Genomic DNA, 25,249 nt, shown 5'->3' with positions numbered 1-25,249 from the left:
CTCTTGGCTTTATCTGACATAGAAGTATTTGATAGCAGATCTTTCATTACACACTTTGCTGGGAAAAAAAAAAATCATTGGGGAAAAAATCCCAAAGGGAAGATGTATTCCTCAATATCCTGACTGAACTATACATATACAGTGTAACCAAGCCAATGGCTATTAGAGAATAGATCTATAAGTCAATTTTCTGTGTGTGTCTAGCTTGCTTTCTTAGGTGTCATAATAAGAACAGAATTAAAGGCTTTTTTCAGATGCTGTTTCTTAAAAAAAAAGCTGTTGCAGAAAAACTTTAAAGTGATTTTTTTGAATGAGAGAATTTTTTTTAATGAGAAATTTCTGCTGAATGAAGCAAGATTTCACTTTATTTCACTTTGTTAAAGGCTTTTGTTATCTTCAGGAAGCTTGTCCAGTTCCTACAGCTTCATAGATTAGGTCTGTGGTGCATTGGCCTGTGTGACCTTACAGATTTCAGTTTCTGTAGGGGCTGACTTGGTGCTATGAGCGCATTACTAACAAAACTCTCACAAACTGTCTTGAGGAATATTTTAAGGCATTTTTCACAGCCTCCAGACTTTCAAAGCAGACATATTTTAGTACAGATCATTCATACTGGCCTTAAAGACTTGCAGGTGGGAGAGAGAAAGAAGAGTTGTTTGGACACATTAGGGTGGAAGAGTTGGATTTCTTTGGCACTGAAGCACTAGAAGGTTTTCACAAAATTCAGCCTTAATTTTCACCAGAACTTTGCCTACAATTTCTTTTAGATTTTTTATTTGATCAGATAGAGCTTTCAAATGTCAGTGGCATTTTAATCTGCGTATGAGACCTTGCTTGCTTGCCAAACCAGCCATCTAATTACTAATGTGAATAAAGGATGTGGGATCAGTCTCCTTTGTGGCTGGCAAACCGTTTTCCTGGCAATGCCTTCTGTTGATGAAACTCTTTTGTGTGGATTTTTTTTTGTTTGTTTGTTTTGTTTTGTTTTGAATTGTGCTTTAGACTGTGCTGCAGCAGGTGTGGAAAGATGGCTCAGAGTATGGAGTAAAAAGTGAACTTTTCTCTACACTTCCCAGACAAAAGACAGTGATTGAGTTCAGGTAAGCACATCTGAGGGGTCCTTTGAGACAAGTGCCTTGTCTGCTGGTTGATATTTTCTGGTTGATATTCATTGCTGTAAAGTGTGGTGCCTGTGGTGTTAAACCATATTAACCAGTATTATATTTAGTTGTATTTGACACACCAAGTAGATATATAAATAATATTATATTCACCAAGTTGATAAATATAATGAATATAATATAAATAATATTATATTCACCAAGTAGAATATAAATAATATTCAGGGATTTGAGGCTTTTTCCCAGAACATGTTTTTCATATTTAAGGAGTTCATGCCTTACACAGCCCTCCATTAAGAATATTCTCATTTTGCACATAATAGCATTCCATTTTTAATAAAGCTTCTTTTTATTTTGTTATGAAGAAACAAAATCTGGATTTCCAGGCGCTAATGAATTTCTTTTTGCACCTTAATACCTTCTTCCCTGACTTGTTAAAGCAGGCAGGTATTTCTTAATTGCAGCCTCCAAAGTCTTTTTCCGGTGCAATTTTGCTGATTGTCACCTACTCATGGAAAGATAAGAGGCTAACTCAATTTTTTTTTTGTATAAATATTTTTGTTGAGTAATATTCCCTGTGCAGGCTTCGATAGTCATAGAAAGTAAGAACTTGTCTTTAATTTGGAGGTTGGATTTTCATAGCTGAACTTTCTTTTTTGTTATCTGGGCAAACAAATGTGTAGAGATTTTTTTTTTTTGTTGTTGTTTTTCTTTGTGGGGGTGGGCATTGCTGAAAAGATGTGATTTTGGTTACTGATCCTTGTACACAAAATCTCTCATCCTGGTTTATCTCTGGAAAAGACATGAGGAGAAGGATCCCTATGTCCAAAACTTGTAAAAAGTGAGAAGATTGTTTTGGTTCTTTGTCACCAGCATGACTGGGCTTTGGTTAGATTTTTTTGTTGTTTGTGGGGTGGTTTAACCACAACACTGTCTGTTAACTGATATTGGAGGGGAAGCTGGTTGGATAGGAGAACTTGCTGTCTAGGACAGAAGCTAATCAGGGAATCTTATGGGAAAATTTGAAAATGGAGCTTTTATTTCCGCTCTTCTAGATGCACAAGTTGAATTCTTTTAACTTGGTGATCTGTCAGTTTTGTCCACTGCACAAACGTTATTTGTTAAAATCTGTTACAGCTCCCCTAATATTGCCAAAAAGTTTCACATAGGACATCTGCGTTCCACCATAGTAGGTGAGTGTGGATTTCCCTGCCTCCTGGAGGGCTGCTTTGTCTGCCTGCCTCGCTGGGCAGGGGAGCACTGCTAACATCTCCCTCCTCGCGTATGTGAGTGGCCTCATCAGGCTCCACTTGCTAATTAAAACCTTTCTGCTCATTGTGCAGGGGAGAAAAGAACGTGGTGTGTTGCTGGCAGATTTATTAAGTCACACATAATATAGTTTTACAACTGTGAATATTAAATGAAGTAGCTTAAAATTGGTTTTCAAAGACACCCAAGGCAGTTTTCATTGAGGTGTTATGAGAGTCCTTTGAATTTTAAATTCTCAACTTGTACTGGACTGCAGAGCAGTTCAGATCATTGTCTTGGTGGCTGTCCTGCAAAAAGCTTGCTTTTATATGCTAATTACTTTATGCCAGTATTACTGAGACAGTTGATGTAATTTCTAATAGAATAATTAATAAATTTCTATTGCAGTGCTCTAATAGTATATGGAAAACTGTATTTGTCCCTCATTTCCTGATCTCACAATAAAAACGAGTAGGTTGTGGCAGAAGATCCTACAAAATCTGTGTGTCTTAATAATGTATCAGTTTTTAATTATACTTAATAATTTATAGTTATTAATTATGTAAAGTAATTGCTTCTTCCATGGACAGATAATTGAGTGAAATTATGTTTTTTTGGGGTTTTTAATGTTCCATTTCTGGATCCTTTGTTACATTAAAAAAAACCATTTTCAGAAGTAGTTCTGTAGAGCAGTGTTTGTCCCAGAGTAAGACAATTAATTAACTACAGAGAATGGAATTGGAAGTAACTGCAAGCTATAATGTGGTGTTATAACAATACAAGAAGAGAGCTTTCTGCATCCTTTACAACAGAATTGTAATTAAAAGGTACCCTTAAAGCACAGGAAAATAGAGGAAGGGATGTGGGTATTTCTTCTTTGTAATTCTAAGGTTATAACTAAGCTCAGGAGAGAGATGAAGGGTTTTTGTTGTAAGAGCAGCTGGAACTTATTTGTATGTCCTTATATGATATGGCAAGTTTGGAGCATAGTCTGTCAAGTGCAGAGCTCAGAAGTGCTCCAGCAGTCTATGGAGATTCAGGACTTGATGTTCTCTTTTTAGCATCACAATCAACAGCAGTTTGTGAATTTTGAGTGCTTGCCTAAACTGATATGAGGGTGCCTGACTGTGATGGAATTATGTATAATGCCACTTATTTGTGGCATTTGTGATCTTATACTTTGCAATATGTGCATGTACATCCATCCACCTGTGTATGTTTCTGTCCCTGTTGTGTGAGACACTTTGTGGCACTATTGAGATGCATAGCTTTTCTTTTCTTTTCCTGCTCAGAAAGGAACTTGCTTTTTACTATTACTGCTGCCACTTTCAGTTGTCAGATGTTTTAGCAAATCCTGTGGAGTATTCCATCTGATTGCTTTTCCTCTTCATTTTTGAATAGGAAAAACCAGAAAACTGTTCCATAGGGGTGAGAGACTACCTACAACTGACTAATAATATAATTTTTGTTTCATTACCAGGGAATTTTATAGCAAATCTCAAAGTAGCGCTGGGACACGAAGTAGTGAGAATAAATTACCTTGGTGACTGGGGCATGCAGTTTGGTATGTTTCAATATTTTTTTTTTTTGCTGTGCCCTTTTCTACTGCATAGTATGGTCTAGGTTTCCAGCTTCAGTTTTTGTAGACCCATCGGATATCTTGTTTCCATGGGGGTAATGTATAGTTTCATTTCCTTAAAAAATCTGAACAAAACAATCCAGACTGATCCATCAGCAGTATGACCTGTACTGATGCTGAAAAAATAACAGGACCAATTTTATCCAACTGTCCGTCAGTAGCTCCTCTCTCAGACTAAATGTGTAGTTTGGGGGTTATATGTTTTAGTTTGTGTTTTGGGTTTGGATTTTGTTTCTTTGGTTGCTTGGTTTTTGGGGGGCAGGAGTGGTTTGGGGTTTTTTGGTTTGTTTGTTTGTGGGGTTTTTTGGGTTTTTTTGTTGTTGTTCCTTTTCTCATTATTCATAGGGCATAATTAATTTCCACAACAACCACATTTTGGCGCATTATGGCCCAGAGAGATATTTTTAGAGATATCCCTACATTTTCCCCAAAATATTCAGTTTCCCCTTAAAGTGTAGCTGAAGAGAGGTGTGTAGATGGAGAATGTGCAAGTGAGTAGGGGCTGGAAGACTATCAGTGCAGTATGCACACATAGGCACCCCCATCTCTTCTGAAATCATCAGATCAGTGGGGACTGAAAAGTCCTCTCAAGTGCAGCCTGAGGATGCATGGCTTAATATTTATTGCCACACCAGAGATCATTTATGTCCCATTGCTGGATCCATAGCTGTCCCTCTGTTATGGCAGCTGATCCATCCATAGCATTCACAGCTTTGCTGACTTCTGTTGTTAATCTTGCATTTCAAATTGATCTATATTCTCCTCTCCTTCTCTAATTTCCCCCAAAAAGCTGGTTCTGGCATATTTTTAGGCATTTAAAAAAAGACAGTCATGCCCACTTCTTCATTCTTGAAACGTGGTACACCTCTGAAATCTATAGAAATCCCCACTTCTTTTGCACTAGGCTCTGGAAACTGTCCATTAATTGATGTTTAAGTGGCAAGCACAAAGTGCAATGTCTGTCAAGCGGTCACTTCTGGTTATTCCAGCCCTTATGCTGCCCCCTCCAGTTTCAATGATACTGCTGGTTTTGGGGACATCAAGGAATCAATTTTCTGAACAGAACTGGGTTAAAAATTTCAAGTCAGTACCCTACTTTCACTCCATTTTTATATTCAGATTCATAAGTGTAGATAACTAAAAGACATTCAGTTCTACCTGTTGTCATTCTAGACTAAGTTCCTGGGTTTTAGACAGTGCAGTGTAACATTCTCAGGACTGTGAGATTGGTCATAAAACATTCTTTATTAAATTATATCCCCTGGAGTTTCTTTCCTGATCATGTTTCTGTAGCTGATACCATGAAACTGTAGCTTATAGCAGAGCTTTGTTTCACTTATGATTTGTTTCATAAGAACTGAATACAGAATGGGTTCACCAAAAATTGAGTAAATTTCATCCTTGCATATTTCATTCATGTTTGCCTCTTAGACATAATTTTATCACTATGCTATTGTATAAAGAATGTGGCAATGACAGTTAAGCAGTGAAATGCTGTGTGGATAAAAGGTTTCTCAGCTGACCTCATTCAGTCTGCCTTTGAAGATACTAAGTAGCACTCTGAAGTTTGAATATCAAAGATTTTATATATTTTAATATAAAGGTTCCTGAAGATGTAACAATTACAGTACCTGTTATTTACATGTGTGCCATTTGTGCAGCACACAACTTAGAATCACGCTTCTGACCTAGTAGTTCTGACTTTTTTCAAAGTAGGTGCTCCCCTCTATTTGGCCTGGCTCAGCTCAAATATATGGCAGTATTATAACAAATAATGGTCCTGCTTCACAGAATTATAGCATAGCAGTGTTACTGTAATGGTCCTTTCTCAGAAGCAGTGCTGTAATTAATGATCTGTCAGCTGGTTTTACAACTGCTATTGTCAGAGGCCTTAAAATGTAAGAATTGAAAACATATTTTCCTGAAACATAGCAGAGAGCCCCTCAGCCTTTAGGCATTTTTGGGGCAGGTTTCTTAAGGTAACAAAGCATATGCAGTCACACTATCTGTCCATCTGTCTTTCTGTCACTCTGCTCCTAATAAATTTTGACCCCGTTGGGCAACTTTAGCCAGAACTGACAAAAAAAAATATTTCCATGAGACTGAATTTCTTTTGGCATTATGACAATTGGCAGCCCAGTAAGGGTAGAAATACGTGTTGACCTCTGGGAGAGAAACTTAACTTCTGTGTTTAACCTGCTGGCTAACCAGTCAGCAGCTCAAAGTAAGAATCTGTTCCAGCATGGGCTGCATCTTGCCATTAACTGGTGAGTGTAACAAGGTCTGGTGATAATATGGGAAAGACAGAAAATGTGTGGAAGGATGTGTTTGGGTTGAATAAAGACTGACAGTTGTGCTGGAGATTGGAGTGTGAGGTCAGCACTGAATAGTGGAATGTTTAGGTACACTCATATCCAAGAGAGATCATTAGGAAACCCACCTCTGATTGCTCATAGAACAAGCTGTCCTTAACTAAACTTCCTTTCAGTAGGATAACTAATACAATACTAATTTTATTTCCTAAAACCTGACCTGTTTTTTCTTCTTTAATTCTGCCATGCCTTGTTCTGTACTCAGTGTTTCTAAGAGGGAAATTCTTGAGACAGTGCTGTTTGTTTAGTTGCAGAGAGTTTTCCAAAGGGCTACCTGCATACCTGTTCCTACATCAGTCCTGGTCCTTGAGCTCAGAGGAATAAGCTGGCCTTAAAGTCAGTCTCAGATAATCTAAAAGGCTGATGGGTTAATATTGCTGCATTACTGAAGGAGTTAATGGGGTCTTTTCATTTAGACAAAAAGATTGGGATTTGGATTTCTTTCCCTTTTAGATGGCTTTTGGAAAGTCCTGAAACTGAATTGGATGCTCACAAAAAGCTGCATATTCTAAGAGGCAGCAAAAATTTCCCTTGAAAACATTGCATGAGTGGTATGAGGAATTCTATGTTGTATCCTAGTTCTTATTGTCCTTAAAATGATAATACTAATAAAGGAGGAAGCAAAACAAGGATTTTTGAGCATGTTCTGTTGCTGCACAGTTTCTACCGTGTGGCTTCTCATTTACATCTTGTTGCTGTGTAAAAGATAATTGTCTTTACAAGTCTGGAAACACGAATTCCTTTAATGAGGAATTGAGAAATCAACATAGTATTTCTTACTATTTTCTAGCTGTTATATTTCCAGTGGGGGGTGTGATTATGCAGTGGAATATAGGTTATGCTTTTGATTTTCTTTTTGTAGCATACACCATTACATTCTTTTAAAATGTTAGAGTTAAGACTAGACTAACAAAAATAACCTGTCAATATACTCTGGTCTGTCGACTAACTCTATATGTAATTGTTTTTCAAGGCTTATTGGGTGTTGGTTTCCAATCCTTTGGCAACAAAGAAAAACTAAAATCTAGTCCTTTGCAACACCTTTTTGAGGTAAGTTCAGAGAAGACCAACTAGATTTGTCTTTCCAGGATTAAACAGGTTAATGGTTTGTTGGCTTGCTCCATTCAAGGATGCCTGATAGCATTTGAGTTAGTATTTACTTTTTGTTAATTTTTTGGTACTCATAAGTGATCTTTGTGTGTGATATAGATACAAAACACATAAGGGATTTATGTACTGACCTGCACAGACCCAGTAACCATGAGGAGAGGATGGCTAGTGTTTAAGCCCTTGTCCTCTAAAAGATGTCACATGTTAATGGGGCTTAGTCAGGGTTCTTGTGTGGCACTTTCAGGTGTCTTTTCTTACCACAGAGCTGTGCTGTGCTTCCTCCTTGGGGCTGCATATGGGAGCTGTGGCTAATGCTGGTGTTCAGGCAGTGTGCCACAGGATAGCTGTTCTGTGCAAATCTGTCTCGTAGCAAAGGAGCAAACTGTGTTTGAATACTTGGGTACTCAGCAGCTGAAGGCATGTCAGTCAGATTGTTTATATGGCAGGGTGGCTCCTTCTGAGCTTGCCAGCGCAGGTAGACTTTGTCTGCTTGTTCCCTCCTCCCTGAGCCCTGTGGATTTAAGTTGGTAGAGTCTCAGTACTGAGGTTTTTTAGAGCTGATTTAAAGAGAAAACAAGTAGTAGTCATATATTTGGGGTTGTGCATCACTGTGCATCATTTTAATTTTTGATTTCTGTCCACTCTTAGAATTTTTATTTTTTTATGCTTGAATTTTGCACTAATGTTTCAAAATATCAGCTATTGCAATAGCATATAGGCTTTATGACCTTCAAAAAATTGCATTTAAGTGTAGAGAACAGTATTCAGTCAAGATGCAAAAGATTCTGAAACAGTAATTGTTTGAGACCAAATTCGTTTCTCAGTTATTCCCAATTTTTAAGTGTTTGTTCAGCTGTATGCCTGGCTGTATCAAAAGCTGAGATGTGTTTCGAAGTGGTGCTTTTTCTGCTGGTGTGTGAAATCAATCTTTCCTATGAATATAAGCTTGTGAAATACTGAGTCTATCAAAGATTTTGCTGCTTCAACTGCTATCTCAATTTTAGGCAGTGCAGTTGCCATAAATGTCAATTTTCTGGTCCTCTGAAGACATGGCTGTGGTTTAAAAGTCTGTGATAGGTTCCCTTCCATGCATAAATTAGTTCTTCCGTATTTTGCTGCAGTTGTTTCAAGGTTATGAAGAGGGTGATAGTGGCAGCAGTAGGGAATTAGAGCATTAGTTTTCTTTCAAGATAAGCTGCACATTTTCCTATTGGGCTATTCATTCTTTCTTTAAATGGGGAATGTGTTGCTTTAACAAGTCTTTTAAAATTTTGATGTAAAAATGTCATCTTTAAATGTATTTGTATTGTTCTTATAGAACTGCTTTTATTGGAGGAGAGGATTATACTACTTCAACATTTTCAGTGTCATATTTTAGGTGTATGTGCAGATTAACAAAGCAGCAGAAGATGAAAACACAAAAAAGCTGGCTAAGGAGTTCTTCAGAAAACTGGAGGAACATGATGATCAGGTGTTGTCAATTTGGAAGCAATTTAGAGACCTCAGTATTGAGGAATACATCCGGATTTATAAGGTACAAATCATATATAATCATAAATATTTATTGGTTTTGCTTTATCTTTGAAGTCAGCAACAACCGCCAAAGTTAAACATTTCCATGTAATAAATTTTATTAGAAGATGACTCTTTTCACATTTCTGATCTAATGCTGGAATGTTGCATATTAAATTGAGTGTAAGACATTTCAGCAGCAGGAGTTCCCTGCAGGTGGAGTTGAGCTAATACACAGCTGTCTGTTGCACACTGTGATCTCATGAGTGGAGCCAGTTTCTGCTGTTTCATGGGACATGGTTGTGCCTCTGACCTAAAAATTAACCTTAAAAATTTTGAAACAGTTTATAATCCAGATAACCTGGCTGTGCTTTAACTTCTTCCCTGAAGCATGTCACTGGAGTTAAGAAAATGCTCTTAAGTTAAGATCTCCTAAGTGAGACACTTGAGAATTCTTGTGGCAAGCTGGCCTCTGAAGGTAATTAGGTACTGGGCTGTGTATGCAGCTGTGTCTTGAAGGTCACCCATCGCTGATCACATGATGACTGATACAGCTAGGTCTTTCTCTCCCAATTTCATTTGAACTAAAAAGTATTGAACTGATGAACTGACCGGGTTTGACAGTTAAGGTCATCTTGTCTCCTCAGCCTTAACTTCTGTATGCTCAGCAATGTTTGTGAGCAGCTTTTAGTTTTTAAAATTCCTTTTAGCATCCTTTTAAAATAGGGTTGGTTTCGTGTCCAGGTAGCTCCTCTGCAGCCCACTGGTTTCACCTCCAGCACAGCAAGGAAGAGACTTGCCTCAGAATTGTGTATGAATTGCTCTAACCAGTTTATGCCTGATTTCTCATGAATGTTACATTGGACACCATATTCACCTCAGGGAGAGATTCATTCTAATGCAGAAATAGATTAAATCAAAATCCAAGCATCCTTTCCTTTTAACAATGAAGTGACATTTTCTGGAATAATGTTAATCTTTGCACTGTGTCTGATCTGTGACCTATCATCTGACTTAATTTGAAGAAAAATAATTAGCTCTGATCTTAACACTATTACCCTTCTTTGATATTCTTGTAACGTCTCAGCGTCTAGGAGTGCACTTTGATGAATATTCTGGAGAATCATTTTACCAAGAGAAGGCCCAGGAAGTTCTGAAGATGTTGGAAGATAAAGGACTCCTTCAGAAAACAATGTATGAGCTCATTCAATCTGTTGGTGCACTTTATTTAACATCTCAGTTGCACTTCAAACAAGATAAGATGAGTGAGGTTTGTACATAATCTGAGGGGAAGAGTTTTCTTTATGTGGTTTTGGTAGCTGTTCTAATAGAAGACCATCAGGATTTGTGCAGTCACAGCTAAAATTTACATTTTCCTTTTCTGTGACTAGCACAGAAGCCTGGCCTTGACAAATTGGGTACAATGACAGTGTTCAACTCCTAATGGCGTTTTAGGCTATTGATTAGTTTGGTAGCTGTATGTGCCATTTAATGAGCAGAATTAGATGAGATCCTTACCTTGATGAAAGGGGTGCCTGGCTGAACTGGGATGGAAGCTGTAATCATGGAATGCACCAGAATGTGGCAGGCTGCTCCCTGGCATCAGCAGTGGTGGCAGCAAACTTACAGGAATACAGTCTTCAAAAAGACTTAAAGGAGATGGTCATTCAAAGAAAAAGAATGAGACTGTCTAGAGGGAAGGGGGCCTGTGGCAAGAGGCCTTGGTTTTGGCTCTGATCTCAGTCTTACCTGAACTTACCTGTGTAATAGCTTGCAGTGTCATCAGTATTTTCCCTTGACTTACAGAAAAGGGACAGGAATTGTGGATCTCTCCAAGAAGAAAGACCTCTCGACAGTTTCCACTGTCATGCGCAGTGATGGGACATCTCTTTATATAACAAGGCAAGTAAGCCCATCTGTGCTCCTTGCCAGGCATTCTGCCAGGGAACTTTTGAACATCAGCACATTGATAACTGATGGCATGGATTTTGAATATTTTTTATCCTAGGATGGTTGTAAGTGAAACTAGCAATGTAGCTATGATGGGATGAAAATGGCTTTTAAATACTTTTCCTCCCCCTAAGTAACATTAGTAAATCTCCTCTTTGCATAATACTTTCTCCAGCTACTAACTTTGAAAACGAAGCTGGGCTCTCTGGATCTAATAAATAGATAAAGGTAATAATATAATAAAGGTTTTAAAAAGACCTCTGCTTAAAATGTTTATTGATGCTGTGATACAGGAAAAAATTGCTTGTTCAGCCTTGCCTTCATTGACTCAGTGGACCACCAGTGCTGTAACATCAATTTTATTGCTGTTTTTCAGCCATCTCATCAGTATCCTAAAATTCCTCTTGGGTATTTTAATATGGAAGCCTTAACAGTTTCTTTGTGCCAGGAATGTAAATAAATCTAGTGTCTAGCCCTCAGGGTAAACTCTGTACAGCTTTTCAAGGCAAGGGTATTAGAGAGATGCTACAGTCAATCCTGTGCATTAGGGAGCTGCTGAATCCTGTAGCCAAATGGAGACAAAGATGCCACAGCTCCATGCCCACAGGTCAGCCAGGAGTAAGCATGAGCACCTGATTTCAACAGGCCCACACACAGACCCAAAACCACTCAGCACAGTGGGCACTTTGTTCCCTTGTGGATGATTAGGATGAGTATCTATTCCTGTGAAGAAATGGATGTATATGTATAGATACATATGTGTATGTGATATATATATTGTGATAAATGTACTTGTGTTGTGTATGTGATAATTGTATTATTTAATAATTTCATCAATATACATATGTACTGTATGGGCACTAAGTATCCCTGCAGTAGCTGGAGGTCCCTGTGGTCTCTCCAGCAGTTGGCCTGGACCCTCTGATGCCAACAGTACAGACTCCTCTGCGGTGCCCCTTCTCTGCAGGCACATCTGAAGACTTCCTGGGATACTTTGCCTACTTGCTTGGCTATTCAGCTTGGTATTTGCTGTCACTCATAGGAGGATGTGTGTGTCTTCACTCCAGCTGTTGGCTGAGACACCTTGTGTCCCCTGGTCAGGCTCCAGCTGTTACTGCTTCATTCACTTATGTCCAGTCCCCTCAGTCTCTGACACCACAGATGAGTGGCCTACATGAGCTGTAGTCCCCAGCTGCAGCTACTGACACTCCAAACAAATGTGCACACAGAGGAGAGGGCCCCCTCACCCCAGGAGAGTTTGAAACGGAGTTTCATGGGAAGACAGGACAGACTGTGATGATGAGGTGCAGGACAGAACTACACAAAGCTACAACCAGCAACTGACTTAAAAAGCCATCTATTCCTATTATCATCTTCTCCTTCTCTTTCCTTATCTTTGGTTCCTCCCCTCAGCATTCCATAACAAGTCTTGTGCAGTTGCAAATGCTTTTTTCAGGTTGGAATACAAGGCTAATGGTTCTCCTGGGACAGTTCTGTGTGCTTGTGTATGTGTAGATGAGCTTTGTACCATTTAAGCTAAGGCTGAACATGGGTCCATTTTCCAGGAAAGGGTTTTTTCTCTCAGGTCCCAGCAGGCAGACACTGGACTTACTCTGCACCAAAGAACAGTTTGCTCAGTAACTTTCTTAGGTAGTGGTTTATAAAAACCATTTCAGATGTGTCAGCAGCAAAGTACACGTCCTTTTTTATGTGTAAAGCATACATGGATCCTTCTCTTCAGGAAGTCCATTCCCCTCCATAAAAAGCAGGTTATTTTTCTAAGAGGCAAGTAGTGAGGTGTGTCTGAGAAAAAGTCCAAATAATTTCTCACTATCTCTTTCAGAGATCTTGCAGCTGCTATAGACAGAATGAATAAGCACAGCTGGGATACCATGATTTATGTGGTAAGTAATTCTGGATTCAGCTCACACTTTGGTGCTGACTCTCTGCATAACCCAGGGGCCTCTGGCTTGCAATATGACTTTGACACACAGTATTTTTGGCAGTAAAATGGATGCCCTTGCTGCCCAGCAGCTGTGACTGTGTGGCAGTGTTTCTTGGTTCTGTTTCAGTGCATGACCCCCAGCATGGCTGAAAAATACCTTTAAACTGAATGAGAGTAGGTTTAGATTAGATATTAGAAAAAAGTTGTCACTCTGAGGTTGCTGAGGTACAGGAACAGGTTGCCCAGAGAAGCTGTGGATCCCTGGACCTGTTCAAGGCCAGGTTGGAAGGCCAAGTGGTACAGTGGGAGATGCCCTTTGCCACAGCAGGGGGGTTGGAACAAGATGATCTAAGGTGCCTTTCTATGATTTTATGAAAATTAGCTCTGGAGTTATTCTCTACTCATTGCAATTAGTTTGAAAGGAACTTTGCTTGATTTGACATTTTATTTTCTTTATAGATGTTGTAATTAATAATTAAACAAACCAGAGAAAGCTGTTACTATTATAAAGGGTTTTAAAATGTTAATTTAGAAATTAATAGTCTAAAATGAATCTAAGTCTACTCTGAAGTCCTGATATCTTATCTGAAATGTACATTTTTATGGCTTTGAACAATGCCTTAGTTTCATTATGTAGAAATTGCAGATAAAGTACTACTTAATCTGAATGAAGTAGTTGTAGACAGGGAATCTTTTTATATTTATTGGTTTCATTATTTTGTTTTTTCACAATTCTAGCAGTATCAATAATGGATATGAATAGCAGGACTGTCTCCTTACTTGTCTGAAACTGTTTTTGATCTCATATTAGCTAGAAAATATCATGTGATGCTTTTAAATCTTCTTTTTCTCAGATTTAGAAAAAAAAAATTACAAAAGCTGTGTTCTTTTATATCAAGTCCAAAATTAGTAACATGTGGAAAAAATCTGTTGTCATGTTTGGTAATGTCCTTGTACCTTCTCTGTACAGCTTTTTCAAAAGTCAATATAATGTGACACATAACAAGATGCAAGGAGAGAGATCAGTAAGCAAAACATTAAATACACAGTTTAAAGTGCGACTTCCAGTTAAACCACATTCCTCCTTTTAGCTTCAGTCTTCAGGAAGTTTCCTGTAGTTTGCCATTCTCACATGTTGTCCTAGAACAGACACTTTTTGGTTATTCTGGGAGGAAATTGTGTGATTTTGGTGGGAGCTCTCCTGCCCCTGCTGGCTGGAACAGTGAGTTGATTGACATCAAAGGGCAGTGTGGCTGTGCAAGTGCACGCATTCGATGTTAAGGGTGCTTCCTGTCTGGTTCACGTGGGTGGGCAGTTATTTGTGTTTGATGTTCCAGGAGGTAGCAGGGACCAAGGCAGAAGTAACAACTAGAAACAAAAATACTCGGGTGTCCACTTTGCACAAATCAGGATGTCAGCTGAACTTTCAGCTAATGGAGTGAGCAAGCATAGGAGCAAGAGTCTTGAGCAGACTACTGCTGTAGCTAAACTCCAGTCACTGTTTAATTCCTTGCCTGGGCCTCCCTGGTCTCCTTCAAGTCCAAAGGGAAACACAGCACAGCCAGACTGTGATGTGACTCATTTGTCCATCACAGCCAATGTCTTGTCCAAGTGGGAAATGACAGATTATCCTGTCCTGTCCTCTCAGCCTTGCTCAGGTTGCATGGTTTTCAGAGGACATGGTTAGTATTTTTATAATTTCTGATTTTCTGAGAGCTGAGAAAGTGGGTCATTAAATAAAAGAGCAAAACAAACTCTTAGGAGACTCTTGTGGGACAGACAGCCTGGTGAGGGCACTGCCAGCCTTGCTGAGCTTTGCTGCTGTTTTGTGGCACTGCTTTGTAGTGAGTTAGGACTTTACTCAGTGTTACCAGAGGCAGGAGGACTTCATGGGATTAAATGAGAATGTTAATGATTTTAGTCTTTAATTATTAAATGCAAGCATATTTCAGAATGCTGATCTTGTTACAAGAAAATTATTTAGAGACTCTAGAGTCTTATTTCACAAGATCATCTTATTTTCATCAGATCAACTTTTTCAGAAGAACATTAAATGGTTTACTACTTGTAATGCTGTAAATCAGTGCATTCACTAGTTTAGGTTTTAAAAAATCCTACTTATTTCATAAAAAGGCAGGTATGAGCCAAATATTCAAAACATCTTAAAACATATGGCATGGTATGAAAGAGGTACTAAGATTCCATTGAATGTTTCACTCAAGAAGGAGATGAAAATGCTTTTAGATATGAAGAATTAGATATAATCCATGCTGGCAGACTGCAGACTTCTACCTTAAAGCCAGCCACTTAATGAGAGAGGTCTGGATTTGTGCGGAGACGCATCTCATCTGTAAGGTGCATGGAAAAGGACTTGGAAAACCTTGTTTGAAGCACCAGCCACTGCTGTCCATTTATCAGCTGTCCCTTTATCAGCCTTGCTTGTGAGTCAGCAGGGAGAGGTGATCCCCAGGAGCAGAGCAGGTTATCAGAGCTAGGAGAGAGGAGGCAGGTGCTTATACAGTGGTAGTTGAGAAGGAGCACAAGATAAGCATTTCACTCCTTGTCCCAGAACAGCAAACAAATGAGAAATAGTGATTTTTTTGTTATCTCTGCACTGTTTTTTAAGGAGGGATAAAAAGGAGTCTGAGTGAGGCAGTCAAAACAACTGGATAGGAAAATGAACCTCGTAGCAGCAGCTGTAGCTAGAAACACGTGTGAAGGCTGTTGTTAAACATAACATACAGTCAGAAATAACTTCAATTTGTAGGGGAGTGTAACTGAAGGGGGAAGAGAGCACAAGGTGCATCACTGTTATGAAATTGTGATCATTTATACATTTTTTTTCATTGTGTTACTGCCTTATGATGTAAAGCTACAAATCATCATCATTGGAGACAATAGAAACTAGTGGGTTCTGGAGACAGACAGCCAAAGAGGTGTTCTATTTCTAAGCCAAAGGACCCTTGGAGTTTGGTGATATAACTCAGGGGTATAACAAGAGCAGCAAGGGTCTGAACTGAAAACAGATGTTTTGTTTGATGGGCAGCTCTCAGATCATGAGAAACTAAAGAACAGTAAGGTTTCCTTTCACTTCATGCTTTGCCTACATGACCTGAGAATAATAATTTCTGAAAAGCTGGATTTCTTTTTCTAACATAATTCAAAATCCCTTTGCCATAGATTCCAGCTGTTACAATTTTCAAGACTTGCTTGTCTTCACGAGTCTTAATTTTGCTTGCAATGACTTGCTAGCATTGTGGTATTGTGTGTTTGTGTGTTAAAAGCTACTCCTTATCAGACTTGTAGTGTTTCTGATATGCATTAATTCTTTTCTTTAGACAGATAAAAGCCAAAGTAATCACTTTCAACATTTATTCCAAATACTGAAGCTCATGGGTTATGACTGGGCAGAAAGGTATGTACTGAAAAATCATAATTATATACTGGTTGGTGGTTAATTTCTTTTCCTCAGGAATGTGTATAACATGTACATTGGAACTTTAGTTGAGTGCTCTTTTGAGGAGAATCTCCTGATGGTGTCCACCATGCTATAGCACATACCACGTAGGCATTTTGGATGAAACTAAGCTACAAGATGTGATGCTGGTGTGCGAGTAATGGACTCCAGAGTACAAGCAGACATTTTACTTGTAGCACCCAACTAGTACTAGTCCAACAGAGAAACAAACCCTCAGAATTATATGCAATGTGGGCCTCAGGTCCTTATCTGCAGCCTTTTCATTCTGTGTGTCCACTCCTTCTAGTCTGATTTATTTGTGGATGAAATCATTGCTGTGTGTTTAGGATGTGAAAAACAGCCCTGTCTCTCATTTAACAGGTTTTTCATAACTGCCTGATGTGAAAAAGGGAAACCATTTTTAAGAGACTTCATGGCATAGCTTCTGGGATATTGTGTGGTCACATATTAAATTATTACCTCTTAAAGTATTTTATTTTAGCTGAGATCAGAATCTGAGTTTGTGAATCATGTTTCAGGCTCAAAGTATCTATTGCAGGGAAGTGTATCCCTGCTGTTATTCATTGTAATTACCAATCTTGTTAGCAATCTGAGCAAAGGTCAGTAATGGATCTCCAGACTAAATCATATTCCTCTCTGCCAGACTGCATGTCTTTTGTGGTTATGTATAGGGTTTTAGCCTTCAGGAATACCAACCTGCCTCCTTTCACAGTGCTTAAAGTTGTGCTAAAATTACCTTAGATTCTGAATCAAGAATAATGCTTGGGGTTATTACAAGCAGAAAGAGTGAATACTTTATTATTAGCAATGATTAATTATACTGTTACTTAATGTGGCCACAATAGAATTATTATGACTCCTTTTCTAATTATATTAAGAGATCTCTGTTGCCACAGTAATTTGATCTGTCTACATCCTGCCTCTCCTCAATTTATTGCAAATTATTGCATTGAGGTCTCTGTACTAACGCTAGTAGCAAGAGATTCCTGAGAGCACACAAATGACCAGGCTATCATAACTCTGATCATAATTTTCCCATTATATAATAAGTATGGAGCTTGGTTGCTGAAATGAGAGTTACTGATTATATCACTGAGCTTCCCACATTGGAGGGTTATTTATTCAGCTGTTATTGCTGTTTCCTGGTAGAGAACCCAGCTCTGAAAAAACACTGCAAATGTTTCTCTCAATTGAAATATAATTTTGGTCCTGCTGCTTATCAACACAGGTGCCAGCATGTGTCTTTTGGTCTAGTTCAAGGAATGAAGACTCGGAGAGGAGAAGTAATTTTTCTGGAAGATGTTTTAAATGAAGTTCGCTCAAGGATGTTACAAAACATGACTTCCACAAAAAGTTAGCTATTTCAGATCTTATTAGCTTCTTTTGATATTCTCTGATCTCATTATGTCGTCTTTTCCACCCTTCACTTCTCCCTGTATTGCACTAATCACAGTATTATGCTCTTTTTCTTTCTTTTTGTACTAACCATAATACAAACAACATTACAATAATTCTTTGCAACTCTGTGAACTCCCCTAAATTGCAGATTTGCAAATTCTAACATTCAGTGAAATTATTTTATCATGCACTGAGAAGGAAGTACCTGCCTTTTGGGAACAACAGTTGGTTTTTTTCTGGAGGGGCAAATTAGTCAGTAGTAGATTTGGGGCTGGAGTTCAGGGATCAGTCAGATTTCATCCGAAGGATTTATAGCTCTGACAGTTTTCTCTGACAAGAGGGACTCTTGCTTGCCTGTCACTGCTGCATTGTCACCCTGCCAGCCTCGTGGCTGTTCCCGAGTGTCAGGGAGGTCACTGCTCTGCCCCAGATTGTGCTGAAGCGGGGGGGGGGGGGGGGGGGGGGGGGGGTTTGCCTGCACCTCACTGGGCTGTGGCTCCAGGATCGTTTCCTCCTGATGCACTACAGATCCAGGCAGTTCCTAGTGAAATGCTGCCCCCTCTTGTGCTCTCTGGAGTTAGGTGCTGTATTGAGTCAGCAGTCTGATCAGTTTTAGTATGCATCTCCCTTGCTCTGCCTCTTCAGCTTTTTTGAAACAGACGATTTTCCTTGTAAAATAGACAAGGAGGTGGTGTCCCTGCACGTGGCAGGGGGTTTAGACTGGATGATCTTTAAAGGTCTCTTCAAACCCAAAGCATTCTGTGATTCTCCCAGTACAGATTCCCTCAGTATAGTCAGTTCACATATTTACAGTGGATGATGTGAATACTCCCTAAATGTACATCCAGATGGTCCATTAGCCATTGGAACAACTTTTTTTGTTTATGCATCTTGTATCACTTGGAGCTTTTTATCAGGTTTTTCAACAAAATCTGCATTTCCCTGATCTTGGATATTGGCTGTCATAATTGTAAAAAGGAATTCAGTGTAGCCTGCATAGTCTGTTGTAATGGACCCTTCTCACCTCAAAATCTGTGCCACACATATGAGGGGAAGTAAAACAGCTGTTTTCAGCTTTTAATAAAGATTTCTATCCTGAACTCCTTGCTGCATGCATCCTGACAATTTCCATATTGCTAGTTTACAGTTATGGAAGATCTGCTCTTTTATTCGCATCTCCAAATCTGAGCAGGAGTCATTATGGTGCTGCAGACGTAACAATGTTTTTCTGTCTCTTCAGCAACCAAAGAGCTCCAGGATCCTGTGGAGACAGCAGAGAAGGTTGGTCTTGCAGCACTCATAATTCAGGTGAGTCTGATCTGCCTCATGAGGCATCTGCATTGTCTGTGAGAAATTGCAAATTGAGATGAAGAGCCATGTCTGGGTGACATCAACTTATCATTCCAGGACTTTCGGGGCCTTCTGTCATCTGATTACCAGTTTAGCTGGGATCGAGCTCTCCAAAGTCGGGGAGATACAGGTGTTTTCTTGCAGTATACCCATGCCAGACTCCATAGGTAAGAGGAGCATTTCTGCACAGCACAGCCTGACATGAATTTTAACCTTATTAACTTACCTTACTGCTTTGCTAAGTAGTAGTGCTAACTCCTTAAATATGACACATGGTCACTTTTTCAGCAGAAGTGCGAGTTTAAGATAGAAATCATTGAGACTTTCCAGAAGAGCAGGCCAACTGAAATTAATTTTCTACCTCATTTCCATGGGTCTGAACTTAACTGTTCATGTAGTTTCTCAGTTCTAGGAGCAACTTCTCTGTGGTTGGTGTCACTGATGAGGAATGGTTGCCTAGAACTAAGGAAACTGATGTAAAAGCCAAAATGCCCATACTTGTAAAACACACCACGTCACAGAACCTGGATGTTTTGGTTACCCACAGTAACTAGTGGATTATTTTTTACATTGTTATTTCCCACCATTGATAGCCGAGATTAAAAGGAGATCCCTTCCTGCTGACTCAGGTCAAACATTTGACATGTTTAATTATTTCTTTTAAAGAGTTTCAGAAGAGTCCAGTTTGAATAGTTTTATCAATTATACTGAACTGCCAGAGCAGACCTCAATATGTGTTTTCATGTAAGATTCCTCCCTGGGTGAGACCAAAGGTGTGAAGCGGGTTGATGTTGTGAGGCAATGGTAGCAAGACATGGTGTTAGGGAAGATTGTGCAAGCCTGATCCTTTTCTCTGGTCTGTTTTTCTTGTACTCATGTAGGTATTGGTGGTTCCAAGGTACCATTAGTGGGGGATTGTCTACCTCCCTAGTCCTTTTAGCTTCTGGACCTGTTGTCCATGTATATCTCTATTCCTGTTGATAATTGAATGGCCAACACACTTTTTTTTTTTTTTTAATCTTAGGTTGAAGTCAGCTAGTCTGTTTAAGTGTTCCATTCAGCTTGAGCTGAGCCTACTCTGTTTTCTTAAAAACACAGATTTCTGTGGTTTTTTTGTTCAGCATTGCTAAGAGGTGGTTTTCATCCAACATTTGTTTTCCATTCTTATGTTTTAGTTTAGAACAGATGCATGGGAATGCAGAGCTAACTGATGTGAATGTGGCATGCTTGCAAGAGCCAGATGCCATCTCTGTTCTTCAGCATCTTCTCAGGTTTGTTTAGTTTTCTTTCCAAATTCCATTTTCATTAAAATAAATATCTGGATAGGCCACTGACCTATTCAGAGGGCATAGACTGCATGATTGTAAGAAAAAAATGGCTTGTTTGAGGCAATGACTTGCCTTTTGTGCCACATGGATTGCAGCATTTGGGATGTCCATGGCTTTAGAAGCCATATGATGGAAAAAGCAGTATTTGGAACATACTCCATGTACATGAGCCTCCTAATTATTTCATGTCTTCACAAAAGTGTGCTCAGCTCTGTATCAATATTAGCTGCAGATTTGCTTGGTCCCTCATGTTCTGCTTTTGTCATGTGAGGAAAGAGAGAGGTGGTGCAGTATGCACATTTGGGGGCTCAGCATCCTTCAGAGCTGCTGAACATGCACAACTGGTACCTGTTAATAACAGTGGTGTTCTTCATTAATTCAGTCTTTAGGTTGAGCAGTTTCTGTTTTCATTAGTTCATAGATGTGTAATTAAACTATGGAGATGAGGGCGTTGCCCATGTTGCACAGCCCGTGATGGAGTCAGAAACAACCAAAGCTTTCAGAATTCCTACTGAGAATTCCTGTATACAGCATTGCACACTGTGCAGTGCCAGCAAGAACTTTTTGACCATACTAAGACCTTCCTGAGGCCACCTGAATAAAATTAGGACTTCCAAAAGTCATGCCAGTGCACCAGGTGGCTCCTTTGACCTGTGCATGTGGGCTGCAAAGCCCTACCATTAACCTCCAGAGGCCTGCCTGCAGTCCATCGTTTGCTGCACGCTCTCTTGAGCAACAGCAGGACCAGCCAGCTCTCAGCAAGACCACTTGTGTCTTATTTATGCAGTGCCATTGTATTTCACAGAAAACATGTGAGCTGTTCCTTGGGACTCTTTTATACTCTTACATGACGGCTGAGCTGTTGTTACCACTGTGTGCTCCCCAGTTCTGCAGCTTGTCTTAAAGAATGGAAGATTGCATGGCAGTGCAACTTGGACATGCTGGCAGGGATGGGTCTGGGAGCTGAGCAGAGATCAGGAAGTCCAGTCCCCACTTTGAATTTGAAATCCCTTCAGCCCTGGACGTGTTGGTCCCTTCTTGAAGGCTGTGAAAAAGGACAGCAAAACACATGGAGAAAAAACATAGCTGTCATGACGGCCTGTACTACCCTGTTTAATACTGTTTTACAAAGTCAAGTGTATCGTGTAAGTTATGTAGGATGACCCTGCTTCAGCAGGGAGGTTGGACCAGGTCACCCATTATGGTCTCTTCCAACTTGAACCATTCTGTGTGATTCTGTGTGACTCTGTATTCCAGGATTTGTCTTTTTCTACTGTTGCAAGATTCCTTTTATCTACTTGAAATTCTCAGCTGCATTTACTAAAGGCAATGTCCTCTAAGGGACTATTTTGACTTTCTCAGTTATTTAACATGTTTTTGGCTCCTAGAAACGTACAATTAGTGTTGAGATGTAAAACCAGACATAATGTTCCAGGAACAAATATAGCTCTTGTGTTCTCTTTGCTATAGCCTGCCTCTCTGAGCTGTTTGCATGATGAAGAGCAGAAGCAATCTCCTTCAATAATAAGTGAACAAGGAAGGAATAATCAGTTGTGTGCTAATGACATGGCTTAGGTCTGCTTCAGAAGATTAGTTTTGCTAATTCTACAGCTGTGGTTGTGTGCTTGTTCGGACTTAAGCAAGTCTGATGAGTCTTCTGTCTGAGTACACCTTGTACCACTTCAGCACCAAACAATGCTTTCCTTCCTTCACAGGTATGACGAGGTCCTGTATAGATCTTCTCAGGATCTGCAACCCAAGCACATTGTCAGCTACCTCCTTACACTGAGGTAAGGTGTTTGCTGATACTGGCTGTCTCCAGTGAAGACAGGTCTTCCTGAGCTGGCTCTGCAGCCCTCACATCTGCACTGCTTTGAAGAGAAAAAATAGTGGGAAGATGCAAATTTGTGGCACAGTTTCCCGAAGCAAGAAATATAGAAAGTAGGATAGCAAATAATGTAATAAATATTTCAGATTAAGGCTGGAGCCAGTAGCCTCCTGAGTAACTTAACAGCTTTTAAGAAAAAATAATCATTTGGCTGAAAGCCAGTATCTGAACCCCAAATCATGCTGGACTAACGATGTCTTAAGGAGCAGATTTTAGCTGATAACATCCTCTCAATATCAACATTTCAGCTAGGGAATTTTATCCAAACTGCTTTTAACCACTATCTCAGCCCATGAACAAAGCTGGTTATTAGTGTCAGTCATACTGTGTATCTGATTCCCAGAGGGATTGGACAGCACCATGAAATGCTGGTGTAGGCTTGGTGGAGGAAGCTGTAGAGCCTGTGTACGGGGAAGGCTTTAACAAGTTAAGGAAAATTGTGTAAAGAATCATGCATCTTGTGAATGATTGGGTAAGCTCTCAAGGATATTCCCAGAGCAGTCTTGAGACTGTTCTGTGGCTTTTTTTGGGGGAAGGAGGACGGTGAGTGGGAAGGTAGGTGTGAAGCAGGGAGATTATTTTGGGGTTATTTTAGGAGAATGAAGTTGTCAGGGCATGCCATTAACACCATGCAGGCTACAGAAAACCATGCCCTCCTTCAGCCAGGTTGTTGAAGAGGCTGTTGGAAATCAGCCCGTGGCATGCTGCAGTTGTGGGCGGCCCTTCCAGTTCTGCTGCTTTCTGTAGCTCCCAGCACTGTTTGTCAAGTGAGTTGCTCCTTCTCACTGTTCTCCCGTGTTTTCCCTTTCAGCCACTTGGCAGCCGTGGCACACAAAACCCTCCCGGTGAAAGGCAGCGCTCCCGACGTGGCACAGGTGCGGCACAGCGGGGTTGGGGGCTGGAGCCTGGGGGGCGGCCAAGGAAGGATCCACCAGGGCTTTGCCAGCCCAGCTGTGTCACCGCTGGGGGGAATCCGAGCCCGCAGGCGGAGGAGCCAACAGCCAGGCTCTTCCGTGGGCGGAACTGCTTTAGGGATTGCTGTTCACAGCTGTGCCTTCTGGAAAGGGCTGCTCTGCTGGATCCTCCAAAAACACAACACTCCCTCAGGACAACTGCTCCAGACCCAGTCAAACACCTTGTCATCACCTTTCCTTTTAAATGTTTTAAGAGTAAACATTTGAGCATTTAACTTGCTCGTTGATTTTTGATGGTTTCCTTTAGTGGTTATGTGGGAAGATAAAGAATTAGGAGAGACCTGAATCTGTCTCCTCCCTCTTGCCACCTACATATCCCAAGTTGTCAGTATTGCCTTTCTAGCTGAAACACAAAGGCTGACAGCTGTTAATGTGCCATTCCAAATAAATGCAAATTCTTTTTACTGATCTCCCAGGCAATGTTTGACCCTCTAACAACTCAGTAAATGATATATTAATTACACTGCCTCTCTTATCTTCTTTCATCTGTTTCAAAAGGAATTACCTATGTGATTTTGGTAGGAAATCACATTTAAGTGTTGAGTTGTGCTGTGGGGTAAAAACATTCAGTGGAATTGGTGGAGCTGCAGTCTGTATTTGAGCTTAGATACTGTTAGGTATTCATGCCTTTGACTGCATCAAACTTCAAGGAAAACTTCAGTTCCTTATCCTGTAAATAAAAATATTAAGTATCTTGCAATGTGACAGCTTTCAAGAGCTATGATTTTTGGAGCAAGCTTGACAGAGCCCTTCCCCAACAGCCAGCTGCGTAACACCCAAGACATTGACGGAGAGTGAAATTTTCAAAGTAGCCCATAGTTGCTTGACAGCCTATCACCCAGGCACAGCAAGGGGCGGGATTCCCGCAGTATCCTCAGGCTGTACTAGCCCCCTAGTGCATGAAAGATTTTCAGCTTTTAGTCATTGCATTCTTTTTCATGCATCTCTGCTTCCTCTGCCTCGAGGGCTGGGCTGGCATTCCTTTCCACCTTCCTTTGTTTGACAAAGCATCCCCCTGTTGACAGTGCAGTGGGCTGCCAACAGCTGGTGTGAATTCTGGCAGCATTGGCCTGTTCCTTAATACTCTGGTTTTGTGGGGGCCAAGACTGTACAGGGACAGGCTGCACACAGTGTTCTCACCTCGGTATCTAACTGCTGTCCCAAGAACCACACCCTGTTCTCTAGCACTACCCTAAAATGACTTTTTTCCTTGTTTTGCAGGCACGGCTCTGTCTCTTCCATGCAGCACGCTCAGTTCTAGCCAATGGAATGAAACTTCTTGGCATTACACCCGTAAATCAAATGTAATGAGGCCATATCCGATGTCAAGTCATATCTTGTAGTAAAATGATTTTTTTCCACAATAATATGAATCCTGTGTGTCACTGCTGCTGCAGGCTGGAAACTCCATCTGCAGGTTTGTGTTCTCCATCCTAGCAGCAGGTGTGGAACAGCCATTTGCAAGGGCAAGGCTGTCACAATCCCTTTCTTCAGACATTTGGTGGCAGCAATTATTTAAGACACTACTCTATCTGGAATTTCCCATGAAAGAGAACTGCTGTGTATTTGCCATGTAAATATCACATCCTTTTCGTAGAGGAAGTGGTGTTAACTGTGCTGCCCTAAGCAAAGTTCTCCACTCCTGCGGTTGCCACTGTGTACTAAGGCCTAATGGCACAATGGCTTCAGGTTCTCTGTCTGTTGTAACAAAAGGAGTTACTCAGACCCTGCAGAGACCTTTTCCTGGGTGTTGTGCTGCATTCCTCCTTCAGAAACCTCAGCCAAGCCCAACTGCCAGCTGTCACACCCTGCTCCTCAGCCCTTCCTCAGTCCCACTGACGTGATGGCTGGTGAGAAGAGACTGCTGCCCAGCTGGTGGAACAGGAAGCACAGTGTTCCCTCAGCACTGTGCACACAGGCAGACGTGGCAGGTGCT

The 25,249-nt window shown here is 40.4% G+C and overlaps 1 protein-coding gene across 2 annotated transcripts in view; it reads left to right on the top strand.

Moving 5' to 3' along the window:
* The window catches only part of RARS2 (arginyl-tRNA synthetase 2, mitochondrial), a 29,382-nt gene extending 4,709 nt beyond the window's left edge, over window positions 1-24,673 (top strand). Inside the window, exons 5-20 of one of the 2 annotated variants that reach the window (XM_084202334.1) lie at window positions 1,003-1,100; window positions 2,259-2,314; window positions 3,850-3,933; window positions 7,354-7,430; window positions 8,869-9,024; window positions 10,090-10,196; window positions 10,809-10,904; window positions 12,796-12,856; window positions 16,236-16,312; window positions 17,604-17,728; window positions 19,014-19,081; window positions 19,181-19,290; window positions 20,299-20,394; window positions 22,167-22,241; window positions 23,151-23,214; window positions 24,535-24,673. In XM_084202334.1, coding sequence (XP_084058460.1) covers window positions 1,003-1,100; window positions 2,259-2,314; window positions 3,850-3,933; window positions 7,354-7,430; window positions 8,869-9,024; window positions 10,090-10,196; window positions 10,809-10,904; window positions 12,796-12,856; window positions 16,236-16,312; window positions 17,604-17,728; window positions 19,014-19,081; window positions 19,181-19,290; window positions 20,299-20,394; window positions 22,167-22,241; window positions 23,151-23,214; window positions 24,535-24,621 — 1,437 coding nt within the window. In that variant the 3' untranslated portion in view covers window positions 24,622-24,673. The remainder of the gene's footprint in view (window positions 1-1,002; window positions 1,101-2,258; window positions 2,315-3,849; window positions 3,934-7,353; window positions 7,431-8,868; window positions 9,025-10,089; window positions 10,197-10,808; window positions 10,905-12,795; window positions 12,857-16,235; window positions 16,313-17,603; window positions 17,729-19,013; window positions 19,082-19,180; window positions 19,291-20,298; window positions 20,395-22,166; window positions 22,242-23,150; window positions 23,215-24,534) is intronic. The other variant, XM_084202335.1, reaches the window with a different exon arrangement.
* Window positions 24,674-25,249: the final 576 nt, after the last annotated feature.

The sequence above is a fragment of the Fringilla coelebs genome (assembly GCF_963513975.1).
Source record: "Fringilla coelebs genome assembly, chromosome: 3".
Lineage (NCBI taxonomy): Eukaryota > Metazoa > Chordata > Aves > Passeriformes > Fringillidae > Fringilla > Fringilla coelebs.
Note: the sequence above shows the minus strand (reverse complement) of the source record. Positions and strands in the feature narration are given on the sequence as shown.